Genomic DNA, 14,765 nt, shown 5'->3' with positions numbered 1-14,765 from the left:
TTATTAGTTTGGGAATATAATCCATTATAAATACCTTACTCTGTTCATAAAGTTATTATATAGTTTATATATAATGATATGCTGACTAAAAAGCATTTTTTTAAGAATCCTAGGAAACATTTTTTTCTCTTTCAATTAAAAATGTTCAGAGTTGGGAACAGGAAAAATATCTGTTACCTATTCCTATCCTCAAATATTGTAGTCCAATTTCCTACCCTCTCTCAAACCCCAAAGAAAAATGTTGGACCTTCAGATCTCTAATCACATCTAGCCTTTACAATTAGATGTAATTTTGATGTCTCTGTTTTTATTGCAAATCCAATTAAGAAAAATAAAATTTACCTTAAAAAGGTCATATAATATAAGAAAATGTCTAGGACATAATGCTAATTTTTAAACGCTGAATACAAAGGCATGTAGAGTATGATCAGAAATAAATATAAAGCCATTTAGGTATATTCATAAAAATACAGCAAAATGTTAACAATGGCTCTCCCTACAACTGTGAAATTGTGGGGTTTTTAAAATAATTTTCTATATTTTACAGGGTTACTAATGGACTCATGTTACTTCCACAATCAGAAAATGTCAAGTTTGCAGTTTTTTAAGAATCACCTATCTCTTGTAGATTCCTATCAATATAAAAATATACCGATATAACTGAATTTTTATGTAAGAACTACCAATAGTAGGATTTCCTTTAATAAACTGAACAATTTTTCAAAACCAGTATTTTTAGTGAGCCACTTTAAACACATTAGAAGAGGGGTTTATGCAAGAAGAAAGGGAATAAACAAGCCAATGCAATATTTACTCACTCTTGCCCTTTCTCTTCCAAAGAACAAACATATTCACTCACATTTCCCAAGCTCACTTCTTAGCTACAGTAAAAATCTACATAGTAACACAACAGTACAGGCCTTTAAGAGAACGGTTACTGAGAAAATGCCCCACATTAATGATATATTTTCAGCTGGATAGATGTCCATATTAAAATTCATTGTAATTAATGTTTCTCCATGTCTATTTCTAAATATGAGAAAAGAGCTTCTCTAAAAAAATTCCAACACTAATATATACACAAAAGGGTCTTTTCTTTTTCAGGAAGCAGACTTAAAATTATTAAACTACACAAAATCAACATGAACAGATGCAAACACACACACTAACAAGAATAAGAATCAAATTTCACTGCAAAATTACTTGTAGGGCTACCACCACTGCAATGCGATTTCCACATCAATATCAGTATCCAGATATACTTGGCTATTTTATTTTGGTACAGATTTACTTATCCTGAGACTAAGTGAAGGCAACAGACAGACATCTCCCTCCCCAGCCCCCCACCGCTCCACCCGTGACTAGGGCAGTGGTAGGTTCTCCTAGCAAACAATGTCTGCTACTAAAGTAGGATAAATTTCTTTTACCTTAAGGTAGCCCTTTGGGAAAATCCTCTCCTGAATCAGTGCACAACCTCAGTACCATCAAATGCCATCCCACCAAGTGAGTGACTAAAGATGTTTGCAGATGCCTTCCTAGTTATCCCCTATTTTCCATGATCATGCTCTACTTGGCTTCTTGCGCCACCAACAGCAAAAGAAAGGAGGATAGCAGCAATGAGAGAAGGGCAAGAATGAAGTGAACAAGACTACTGTAATACAGTGCCAAGGTTTGTTTTAGAAAAAAACAAAACAAGCAACATTCAAGGTTTCTTGTCTAGAAATCAAGGGATCCTTGAGCTGGGATCTTGGCTTTATTTAAAAAGAAATTTCAAGGAAAATGCCTTGTTTTCTAGAAATCACACAAGTTACTGAAAACAATAAACTCACCCCTACCCCTCCACACTTCATGGTTACGAGGGTAGTGGAAATAAAATTTAAACAAACCCAATAAAAACTCTTTGCTATCTTAAAGAGTAAAATAATTCATTTTAGCAGCCCAAGTCAGTAGTACAACTGAAGAAGCAGTAAACCTATGAAATATTAGCAATGTGAATAAATTTGCATTTGTTTCATATAAAATACAAAGTAAAAGTAAGCAAACAAGGACACTAATTTATGAACAAAACACTTACTTAAAAAAAACCCCAAAGCATATATACAGACAGGTACTTATGCTAGTATAGCTATGCATGAAGAATTATTAAAGAGAACAAGGGGAATTTTAAGTATCTCGGTAATCTTACAGAAAATGCTAACCATTTAATTGATTTTTTTTAAAGCTCTATAGACTAATCCAAAGCTAGAAATAATCAGGTACATTTATTATGTTGGCCTAATTTTCAAAATGGAAGTAATAGGCATATTCTTAACATAAAAAAGTATTAAATGCAGAGCAAGATGTTGAAGTCAAAGAACAGAAAAGGAGTCTAGCAAACTGGGGTGGGTGTTAGAAAAGCTCACTAACAACCTGCCTTTATTTCCCAGTCATACGCTTCCCAGCATGTTCTAAGAACATTACTGCTAGGAAAAGAATGTTGAGCTCATGTATCTAATTTTATTTCCACCCAAAATAAGTCATCCCTCTCATCTAAGAAAAAAAACTAAGTGAATTAAAATGAAAAAAACATGGACAATTACTATGAATTACTGGATCTTATTGATAAAGTATAAATAATTGGGAGTTTCTTTTGCATGAGGGCAGTTAGAACAATATGGAAAAGTCTGACTCTTCATCATACCTGCTGTGCTCCCAATTCTTTCTGCCTGTGATGTCTGGGTGCACCTTCTCCTATTTTTAATTTCATGCACAAAATTGAAGTTTATTCATTTCTATTGTCAACAGCTTCCTTAAATTTACCTCCATCTAACAACATATTACCAAAAACAGTGAAAGATATTATCTAAGTTATAATTTCTAAGCTAAAGAACTCACAACATAGGCTGGAAGATATTGGAATCTATATACATACACACTGAACCAGCACAATAAGGTCACACACTGCAGAGGTCATATAAGTGTATGGACACTCCTCTGGGAGTTCCAACACAGGAAAGACCGGTATAGACTGAAGGGACAGAGAAGGGAAAGTTTTAGAGAAGTGGTGGGATTTGAGCTGGGCTTTCAGGCCTGGGCAGAATTCACATAAGCAGGGAGGTAGGGAACATTCTAGATTTGGGAATAAGAAAGAGAATGTGTATAGCACACAGTTCAGAGGCAGACAATCAAAAAGTAAAGTAGTACAGGGCCGGCCCGTTGGCGCAGCAGTTAAGTTCGCACATTCCGCTTCAGTGGCCCAGGGTTCGCCAGTTCGGATCCCAGGTGCGGACATGGCACTGCTCATCAAGCCATGCTGTGGTAGGCGTCCCACATATAAAGTAGAGGAAGATGGGCAAGGATGTTAGCTCAGGGTCAGTCTTTCTCAGCAAAAAGAGGAGGACTGGTGGCAGATGTTAGCTCAGGGCTAATCTTCCTCAAAAATAAATAAATAAATAAAGTAGTACAAGAGGAGGGTTTGTATCTCATCTTTTTTTCTACCTCCAATATAACCATGAGGTATGACATCCTTCCATCATTAACAGTGGCGATGGGTAGCAGTAAGGATTTTCACATTTGAGAGTCATGACACTAAAACTGGTTTAGGAAGAAAGCGAAGAAGAGGATGGGTTAAGCACTTATAACCTGACTTTAAAATTTTAGATGTTAGGTGATAAGGTGACAGTAGTGAGAAAGAAAAACACTGACAGAAATAGGAAGTTCAAAATTGAAGCCAATTTTTTTCAACAAGATGAGACTCATTTTAGACATACTGACTTTGAAATGATAAACACCAAAGTGCCTAACTGGAGATATGAGACTGGCACTCAGGAGAGTTGAGGGCTTGATAAATATCTGGGAGCCATCAGCATATGACAGAGGGTATGGAAAAGGAAGGAAAGGAGACGGTGAGGAAGGGAGAGAATATGTCAGTCAGTCCCTAGCAAAGGCAACAAAACCAAAGGGTCAGAGAGGCAGGAGAATATGTAGGAGAGTGCAATCCAAGAAAGCAGTAATCAATGCAGGAAGGACCAACGGATTTGGCCTTCTGATTACTGCCAGTCCTGGGGAGAAATATTAAAGTAGAATGGCATGGTAAACAGCAGATTAAATAGGGTTAACGAAAGGATAGGAAGGGAAAAATGGCCACACAAAGCAAAAAAAAAAGAAAAAAGAGAAAAATATGTTGGTAGCTAAAGTGGCAGCAATATCAAAAAACAAAAACAAACAAATGAGTATTTTCAAATTGGAGTCCTATGTGCAGAGAGCCCTAAGTGAAGACAGAAGTCAGAGAAGAAAGAGCTTGACGATGAAGGGAGAGTAAAAAGGAGATGACAGTAGTGTACAGAAAACTACTACCAATTAGAGCATTTACTGAACTCTTACCTGGTGGTGCCAATCACTCTGTGAGGCACTTTACCCACATTATTTCATTTTGTTCTTACAGCAACCCTAAGCATTTGGCATTTTTATTATGCCACGCTGCAGAAGAGAAAACTAACGAGTAGAGTGGTTAAATTACTTACTTAGGATCACAAACCTAGGAAGAGCCAGAACCACGAACTGAATTCAAGTTTCTGATATCAAGTTGTTCCTAACAACTCCTACGCAAAACTGAAGAAAGCATACATATGAGGATGAATTCCTAAATATTTGTTGACTTCTCAGAAGAAACATTTTAATAAAATTGTATAAGGCAGTTTAAAGTAGAAAAGCATATGGGTCTACCTTTTCCCTTTCACAAGAACAAAAAAGCCCAAACCATAAACATTTGAGATACAATGGCCTTTTATAGTTTTAACCCCCTTGGATCACTTTGGGCCTAATTTCTGCATAGAACTTGATGAACTAGCAGTGTACCTCAAATGTGTTAATGGTGATCGTCTCATGAAATAACATTTGAAGTTAATCACTGGTTTGGTCTTCAAGAAAAAAATCTTGAACTGAAAATTATCAAGATGGTAGAACATGGGAATATAGACAGGAAACAAAAACTTAGAAATTTTTGTAGCAGATTTTCTAATTTAATTGGATTAGGAAGACTAATAGAAATGAAAAGCAAACAAAAAAGAACTAGTCTTTGGTGCTTTGGTCCCATCTAAAGAGGCTTTGAAAGTTTGATTTTTGTGCTTGAGATATGAGCTCATATAATCATTATCTGTGACTTTATAAATATGGAAAAAAGCAAGAACACTCAGAAAAGCCAAGTTTGGATAGGAAGACTCTCACGGATAGGTCAAAATTCCCTTACTTCTCCCCTGATGTCTTCATTTTGGCATTTCTCATTAGCACCTACTAGAAAATAGGGTCAAAAAGAAGCAGTGAAATACAAATTCTCTGATTCTGCTATTTATTAACAGCTCCAGTAAACTACCTTTTGCCATAGAAATTAGAAAATAAGCACTAGGAGCTGGAGTTACTTACAGATTTTAATTATCTACATTATGCCTAGACTGTGTGTCATTATCAAAGGGTAAATCAGAGTTAACTCAATAGGTAACGAAATCCACTTACTACCACTTCTGGTAAGTTGTTTGGTGCTTCAGAAAATTGAAAATGATCACTAAAAGAAGTTTCAATTACTTGTATATGTCAACTATCCATGTCATTCTTCATCTACTGTCTCATTACCATGGATAATACAGAGACACTTGTATTGGCGTGGAATGACTAATAAATCTACTAATACAAAACTTTAATCCAATGTTCTTTTTCAATGAACTTATGTTCAACAACTACCACTTGGTCTGTACTAACCATACTCCAAGATGCCTTTTATTTACAGCGCCCTATGCAGAAACATTCAACAACTTAGACTTCCTCTGCCAATCATACATTTTTAATTTAGCAGAGCTTAAGATTTAACATATATCTTATCATCACCACTAAGTAAAGAAAGACAAGCAAATCATGAAGAAATTTTTCTTTTTAAAGTTTGGCACCTGAGCTAACATCTATTGCCAATCTTTTTTTTTTTTTCTGCTTTTTCTCCCCAAATCCCCCAAGTACATAGTGTGTATTTTAGTTGTGGGTCCTTCTAGTTGTGGCATGTGGGACGCTGCCTCAACGTGGCTTAATGAGTGGTGCCACGTCCGCGCCCAGGAACCGAACTGGCGAAATCCTGGGCCGCCGAAGTGGAGAGCGCGAACTTAACCACTCAGCCACAGGGCCAGCCCCACGAAGAAATTTTGACTGACAAGAACACTCCTATAATTATAAGAAATCAGATATTCAACGATAGCATTTAGCCCGAAAGGAACAATGTAAATTTTAATGTTCTTCTAAACTGGCTATTTAAATTCACATCCTCAAAAGATGCAGCAGGGAAAAATCAACAGGTAAATGTAAACAAATAATGAAATATTATCTATCGCAAAAACCTTTGTACTTTGAAATATTATCTGGCTAAACTTAGAAGCTGTCCAAGATTATATCAGTAACTATATCTCTTCATATTGAAAAAACTTCTGTATATTATTTTCTCTTTCATTCTTAAACTATTTTCACCAATGACTTTTGCATTTCTTAAGAAACTCAAAAATTGCACAAAAATAATGTAATGAGGTAACCACCTTTCATCTCATTGCCACAAAGAAAAATATATTAGTGATGATCTCCTGACTGTAGCATCACTTTAGCATCAATTTAGAAAAATTCCAGAATATATAATATATGCAGTCATCCAATAAGAGAATCAACTTCCAACAAGAAGTCTCTCTGGCTGCTTCCTCATTCTCTCAGTAAATCATTCTCCCCACCATAACACAGTCCATCTAATTGACAATCTCCAGTGAATGTCCTACTTCAAAACAAAACAATGGACCTAATAATTTAGAGCTTTCACCCATTTAAAACTATCAAGATAAGCAGGGAAATCCAACACGCAAATAGCATGTTAAGAAATGCCGATTCATGAGCTCTTACTGGCAACTGCTGCCAAGGCTTCTACACCCAACCTCCTATATGTGCTGGTGCAGCATTCAGGAAACGGTGCCCCAATAACATGGTCACATGCACTGCTTACTGCTCTAAAGGCAACACTGCCCAATTTTTTATGCTTTTAATGTCTGAAATACCCCTTTTTGTATCATTTCCCAATCAGAAACTGAAGTTTTCCTGTCTCTTCTATTTGTAAAATGAAGCTACTTAACCCAGCACTTAGTGAAAATCAATTAAATCTCTTTATGTCAAAGTTTAAGATATCCTGGTTGCTATGCAACTTATATAACGCTATTTTAAATTGTTCCATATCATTTCTCACCCTACTAGTATTATGAGAAACAGTACTTTAAAATAGTGGGTCTCCTAGCTAAAAAAAACTCACATCCATGAAAAAGCAATTTGCGTTTTTATGATGATGATGATGATGACGACGATGATCTCACCCATTTATTTTTATTGGTGTAATAATATTTACATTTAAGTCATTCAAACTTACCTTTAATGATATAACATGCAAGTAAATATTACCTTAAAAATACTTTTAAAACTAGAAATTTATGCTGAAAAATACTGCTTTCTCATTGCAGTGTAATCTTCACAGGCCAGAATTCAGAGAAAAACAATCATTTTGCAAAAGACAAATATTTATACCACATAAATCATAGGTATTCCCTTGACTTACTCATCAATACCACAACCATCACATAGTAAATCACCCTATACATTTAAAATGAATCCTAAGTCAGAAACGAAATACCGAATTTTACAGTTCACATACCTGAACCTCGCTTGTCCTCTGTTTAATAGTATCTTCTTTCTCCTTAAGGTCCTGTTCCACATTATTCTTTTCCCTAGAAGACCAGCAAACAATGCAAGAATATTTGAGAACATCAGCTACAGCCGGTATGGTTATCCATCCTCCTAATCCTGAATCGCTTTTTAAATACATAGTGAAACATTCAATTCTTAAATGAAGGGCAGATTTTCTACCCTCTTTTAATTATTTATGGAATAGAAATCAATATAAGCTCTGTTAGTGAAAAAAAAACCAAAACAAAACCGCTTTCTCACTAAAATGTGGTGAAAAGAGAATAGATTAAAAAAAGACAAGGAGAAGTATAATCAATGAAACACTCAGGTTTCACTGATCTCACGGTTGCTATGGAAATGCTGTCCAATGAAAATTGCTGGTGGAATAAAGGAGGGGCTGCATCAGTTCTGTAAGCTTAACCCTTAAGAACACTGTCAAATTAAATGAAAATGGCTAATAAAAACATGAACAATATTAAAGAAAAGGACACTTACTGAAGTGTTAATTTCCCCTTAAATCACTGGTGTGCACCAATTTTAGAATGAAACTACATAGAGAAAATGGAAAAGATTGCCAATACACAGGCCATTTGCTCCATCAAACACCACATCTGTTTAAAAAAGCTATTTTAGGACCACCTATCAATCTCAATTGATCGAATATATAAAATAATGTATATAAGTAAAACAACCAATCACATTTAGTATTTATCTCTTTCTACTCTTCAGATCAAACATGCTAGGATCCACTTTGACTTTGAAACATCATCTAAATTCTTACATGGTTCCATCAAAGCTGGATTCCTAATGAAAGAATCCTATGCAACCTTAGGTTCAGAATTACAAAATAAAGCTATTTCTTCTGATTTCATAAATTTAACTGCCTGTTTGTACAGAAATCTCTCTCTCTCACACACACACACACATAGAGTCTTTCTTCACTTTCTTTTCTCTTCCACAAAATGAGAGAAAAAGCCATAGAACTCTGCAGCAACACATTTTTGGGTAGGGGAAAGGCAACAGGAAGAAGGGAGGATGGCATTCAAGAGCCCTCCAGACTAGTACCACAGAGTTTCTCCTTAGAGCTTCATGACAATATTTCAGTTTTGTCCCAGACATAACCCAAACATAAGCTCAGGCTCCATTAAGCTGTAGCATATAAGAAAGTGATAAAATTATACCAAATGAGATGCTTAAGGGACAACCTCATGCTACATTTATATTTTTCACCTTTTTTAAGTGAGATTTTTAAATGTACACAAAAATCAAATGTTTTGGATATGTAGACACAATGTTCTTAAGATTTGTACGGGAGAAAAAAAGCACAAGAATAAAGCTATTTGTACACTGTTACTTTTTTTTTAAAAGCAAGCTCCTAATTTTATTTTTTATTTTATTTTATTTTTTGAGGAAGATTAGCCCTGAGCTAACATCTGCCACCAATGGTGCTCTCTTTGCTGAGGAAGACTGACCCTGAGCTAACATCCGTGCCCATCTTCCTCTACTTTATATGTGAGACGCCTGCCACAGCATGGCTTGACAAGCAGTACGCAGGCCCGCACCTGGGATCCAAACTGCCGAACCCTGGGCCAAGAAAGCGGAACATGTGAACTTAACCACTGCACCATCGGGCCTGACTCTGTACACTATTACTTTTAAATACTTCAGATGGCCAAGGAGCTCCCTAACCGTTGGTCAGATGGGTCCCAATGTGGGTCACGATGTCGTGGAGATTTTAAAGAGTCCCTTACCATACAAATCATTGTTGCAGCCCGTTCCCCCCATACCTCAATCTACTTACTATGCAAAGGTCATTCCCCACTTACGGCTCTTATAAAATTAGGTAAAACAGAAAAACACAGGAAGAAAAATCTAAATATACTCCACAAATCCTGCAAGCTCAATCTTGGAAATGTTTTCTTTCCTCCTTATGTGAGCAGAAGAGTGTTTTCAGTCCTGCTGCAGCATGTCAGAGAGAAATCACATGAAAACCTAGCCCCCTCCCTGCAGCCCAAATCCTCAGAGCATTCCACACAAGGTCCATATCAATCCAGCTCCTTGTTTCCCATGGTAGATAACAAAAATAGAAAACCTTAGACGGTATCATAGATCAGCACTGCACACACTAACGTACATGTTTGTATTCAATCCTTTCTGCTCCACTGTGAACTGCTGTTACCGACAGTGTCTGCTCAGAAGAGCAAGTGTGCGTGTAGGAAAACAGGGCTGCAAGAAGGCAGCGACCTGACTTAACGAAGCCAAGACTGAAGAACGGGAGAGCAAAAGAAGGAAGCTCACTTGGTAAAAAAGGAAAACAGATTACAAAGGATTCTCAGCTCTAACCAGGAAACCCAGTCTATGATCGGGCAAAATGGAGGAAGCTTAGAAAGTATAAATTGCTCTTCGTAATTTTGTGTGTTTGAGGGGTGGGGAGCAGTGGAGATGTCCCCAAACATATTCTGAAGATCACTGCCAACTAAATAAAATATAGGAATCTTTAGGCATTAATTTCTCTTAGTATTAAGATCAATTAAATTGAATTTTTGATCCACTTTCATCTAGTAAAATTCTGACCTCATAAGAATTCCTTTTATTACCAAAACCAAGCAGCATAACATACAGTACTAAACAGAAAACTTAAAAAAATAAATAAAATGATGTTATATTATTTTCTATAAAAAACATTACAATTGAAAATTTATCCTATAATCAGACTGAAAATCAAATAATTTTCTCAGTAATTTAGATTAAACTTCAGAAACACCAAATTGTTGTTCTGTGATATTTCAGAGACTCTTAACCTCTATAGCTATCCTTCTCATTTCAGGCAAGTAAAAGTATCTAAACACACATTGACATGCACTAAGGATGCTTGTCCATATTTCTTACATTCTCCTCTTTTTCAACTAACACATATATTTTTCTAAAGGTGATAGATGCATAACTATACAAAGCACTCTGTTTAACATTAGTAACTTAAAAACTTAATTCTTTCCAGATTCCATACCACAACAAAAAATAATAATTAGATGTAGTTTCCTAAGGAGCCCACCAATATATGTGGATAAGACAGACATAAGATATATTTCAAAAATAGCTGTGTAAGGATTTTGCCCAAAGCAAAATGGATATGAGAAAAAGCTACTGTCTTCACCTTAGTAATGCCTAGAAAAGGAAAAAGAAATATTCCACACACCCTCTATCTTAGACTATCTTCTTGGCCCTATTCACTCCCAAGATGCTGGCACATTCTGAGAAATACAAAGCCATCAAGAAGGGCCCGGGATAGAGCTCCCTGGTGTTCCAAAGGCTGACTGCTCTGTGGATCCTTGTATCTGAATCAGCAAGGAAAGCAAAGCCCCAGCCATGCTTTCAGAAGCCTAAATTTGATAACTGCATAAACCTACTATGAAGTAGTCAAAAGCTATTCACAAGGGCAGTCAGGCTCAGACCTGAGTCCATGCAACTCACTTCCTTCCAAGGCTCTGTTTATGGGAAAAAAGGAATGAGCAGTCTGTCTTAATTTTGATATAACACTAACGTTGTTAGAGAAACAAGATTAAGTCACCTTTAAAGTCCTTCCCAGATATACAGTTTTATGTCTTTTTTTCTAAACATAAGCATTTATTATTTTCCAACCAGAAAATAATAAACACTAGAAACTAGCTGGAATCTGAGAAAGTTGTGAAATTCACAAAGGCATATTTTTCAGTCCTGAAACTTATTTATAAAAATTCTTTTGGGCACATTTAACCCAAAGGATGCTCTTATTAAGCAGCTTAACTGCCAATAAATCTCTCTAACAAGCCAACAAAGAAAAGCATGCAATTCTTATTATGTAGTCTTCAGTAAGGCAGATGTGTCTTAGGGAGAGCAAGAAAATGGGACTAAAGCCAGAGACCTGGGTTCTAATCTGGCTCTGCCATGAAATAGTTTTTCTGAATCTGATTAGGTCACACAACCTTTCAAAGTCTCAGTCTTGTTTTTCATTAGGCAGATGCTAACTAATCTCTCTACTGTCTTAAGATGTGCAGGGTGAAATGTACAAGAAGTCATGTAATTACGAAAAAGCAGGCTTTGAGCCTATGGTGTGGTGCACTTTTACTCACAATATTGACATTGCTTAGAATTGTAAATAACACTGATAGAGTAATTTTTTAAAAGGAATTATGGGGGGCTGGCCTGCTGGCATAGCGGCTAAGTTCGCACGCTCTGCTTTGGCAGCCTGGCTTCACAGGTTCGGATCCTGCGCGTGGACCTACACACTGCTCATCAAGCCATGCTGTGGGAATGTTTGTGAGGAGGTGAGACTTGAGCTAAGCCTTGCAGGAAACAATGAATGTTGGGTAAAAAAATGGCATTTCAAATGCGAGGGAGAGCTTACGCAAGAAAGCACAGAGGATGTCAGCAAAATGGAAGACTAAGAGGTAGACTAAGAAAATTTCCCAAATTTGACAAATTACACAAATCTACACTGCAAGAAGCTCAATGAACTCCAAGCAGGAAAACCCAAAGAGATCCACACTGAGACACATGATAATCAAACTTTTCAAAGCCAAAGACAGAAAGAATCTTGAAAGCAGTAAGAACAGAACTTGTCTGAGGCCTGCCCAGTGGCGCAGCGGTTAAGTATGCACGTTTTGCTTCTCAGCAGCCCAGGGTTCGCCAGTTCGGATCCCAGGTGCGGACATGGCACCACTTGGGAAAAGCCACGCTGTGGTTGGCGTCCCACATATAAAATAGAGGAAGATGGGCACGGATGTTAGCTCAGGGCCAGTCTTCCTCAGCAAAAAGAGGAGGATAGGCAGTAGTTAGCTCAGGGCTAATCTTCCTCAAAAAAAAAAGAAAAGAAGAACTTGTCTCATACATACAAGGGATCCTTAATAAGATTATCTGGATTTCTCAGGAGAAATCTTTAAGGCAAGAAGGCAATGGGATGATATATTTAAAGTGCTGAAAGAACAAAATTGTCAACTGAAAATATTCTGGCAAAACTGTCCTTCAGAAATGAGGAGGAAATTAAGATATTCCCAGATAAACAAAAGCTGAGGGACTTTATTACCATTAGACTTGTGCTACAAGAACTGGTAAAGGGAATCCTTCAGGTTGAACTGAAAGGATGCTATTAGACAGTAACTTGAAGCGATATAAAGACTTCTAGAGAAGGTAAATACACAGGGGGAAAAACCTCAGTATTATTGTAATTTTGGGTTGCGACTCCCATTTATATTTTCTATAGGATTTAAAAGACAAACACGGGGCTGGCCTGGTGGCACAGTGGTTAAGTTCACATGCTTCACTTCAGTGGCCTGGGGTTCACTGGTTTGGATCTCTGGTGTGGACCTATGCACTGCTTATCAAGCCATGCTGCGGCTGTGCCCAAGATGGGCACAGACGTGAGCTCAGGGCCAGTCTTCCTCAGCAAAAAGAGGAGGATTGGCAGCAGATGTTGGCTCAGGGCTAATCTTCGAAAAAAAAAAAAGACAAATGCATACACATAGCTACAAATCTCTATTAGTGCATATACAATGTATAAAGATGTAATTTACGACATCAATAACAAAGTGGGAGGACAGAGCTCAAAGGGTAGAATTTTGCATGTGATTAAAGTTAAGTTGATATCAAGTCCAAATAAATCACTCAATTTGGGATGATAAAGTTCTGGAGATGAAAAGTGGTAACAACTGCACAATAACGTGAATGCACTTAATGCCACTGAAATATACACTTAAAATGGCTAAAATGGTAAACTTTATGCTATGTATATTTTACCAAAATAAAAAAATCAATGAAAAAGAAAAAAGCAGAGAGGTGAGAAAATTCTGTAGGCTAATTTATCTAGGATGGAGGGTTCATGTGTGTTAAAAAAAGTTGGAATGGTAGAGCAGGGTAAGATTACAAACAAACTTCCGTACTAGGTAAAGAAATATAGACTTTTAATATGCAGGCAATGGGAGTCCCTAAAGGTTTCTGAGCTGTGCTTTTCGGAACTCTGAATGGCATTATTTAGCAACATGACTCTTCCTTCTCTGCTGGCTTCTGCTCTGTGGAAGCAGAAGGAAGCAGAGGCCCTTATTCCTCAGAAAGCTGATGACAACTGCTGGAAAGGCAATAAAACACTCTGACTCTGCTTATCGTAGGAACTGTCAAAAGTCTTGAGCTAGATTAGAGTAACAACTATAGACAGTTGATGAGAAAGCCTTGCCTTGTAATTCAAACCATCTGAAAGTCAGATGGTCTTTCATTCTAAGAATTCTTGTTGAGTTGATAAAAACTTAAAGTTTGAAAGTAAAGATACTGATTTGTACCTTAAGTTTTTCTCTAAAAGATGCCTTAATTATATAATCTCTATATGACTGTGTATTTCATTCTTTCAACAAATAGCTATTGAATATCTACTATATGCCAAACAAAATTAAAGTTGGGCTCCTACTTATAATTTGCTGGAAAAACAAACATAGCCATTAATTGTAAAACCGTAAGATAAATGCCATAAAAGTTTAAGTGCCTACGGTACTATGGGAATAACTAAACTTCTTAGTCCTGTTCTACTAAGTTTTATTTTTGAAAAATAAGTCAGAAAATATATTCATGGGCATAAATCATCAAAAAGACGGCCTGGGGTGCCAGCCCATGGGTGAGTAGTGGTTAAAAGTTCCTCACACTCTGCTTTGGCAGCCCAGGGTTCACAGGTTCGGATCCCGGGTACAGATGTACTCCACTCATCAGCCATGCTGTATAGGCATCCCACATATAAAGTAGAGGAAGATTGGCACAGATGTTAGCTCAGGGCTAATCTTCCTCAAGCAAAGAAGAAAAAAGAAAAGAGGAGGATTAGCAATGGATGTTAGCTCAGGGTAAATCTTCCTCACCTAAAAAAAAAGAAAGAAAGAAAGAAAGAGAGCCTAACTGGAATCAGTAAAAACTCAAAATTTGGGGTGTGGCTCACATGACCACTGCCCTGTCAGTGGCAGGATCCAAAATTATATGTTCATTCTTTCAAGAGGGAAATAAAAGTTTATTTTGCAAACCCCAAA

At 36.9% G+C, this 14,765-nt stretch overlaps 1 protein-coding gene across 7 annotated transcripts in view; it reads right to left on the bottom strand.

Annotated features, from left to right (window-relative positions):
* EPS15 (epidermal growth factor receptor pathway substrate 15) overlaps positions 1-14,765 on the bottom strand; it is a 129,618-nt gene that overhangs the window by 41,384 nt on the left and 73,469 nt on the right. For all 7 annotated transcript variants that reach the window (XM_070609674.1, XM_070609676.1, XM_070609675.1 and 4 more), the window contains exon 13: positions 7,697-7,769. In XM_070609674.1, coding sequence (XP_070465775.1) covers positions 7,697-7,769 — 73 coding nt within the window. The remainder of the gene's footprint in view (positions 1-7,696; positions 7,770-14,765) is intronic.

Source organism: Equus przewalskii, chromosome 2, assembly GCF_037783145.1.
Source record: "Equus przewalskii isolate Varuska chromosome 2, EquPr2, whole genome shotgun sequence".
Classification (NCBI taxonomy): domain Eukaryota; kingdom Metazoa; phylum Chordata; class Mammalia; order Perissodactyla; family Equidae; genus Equus; species Equus przewalskii.
Note: the sequence above shows the minus strand (reverse complement) of the source record. Positions and strands in the feature narration are given on the sequence as shown.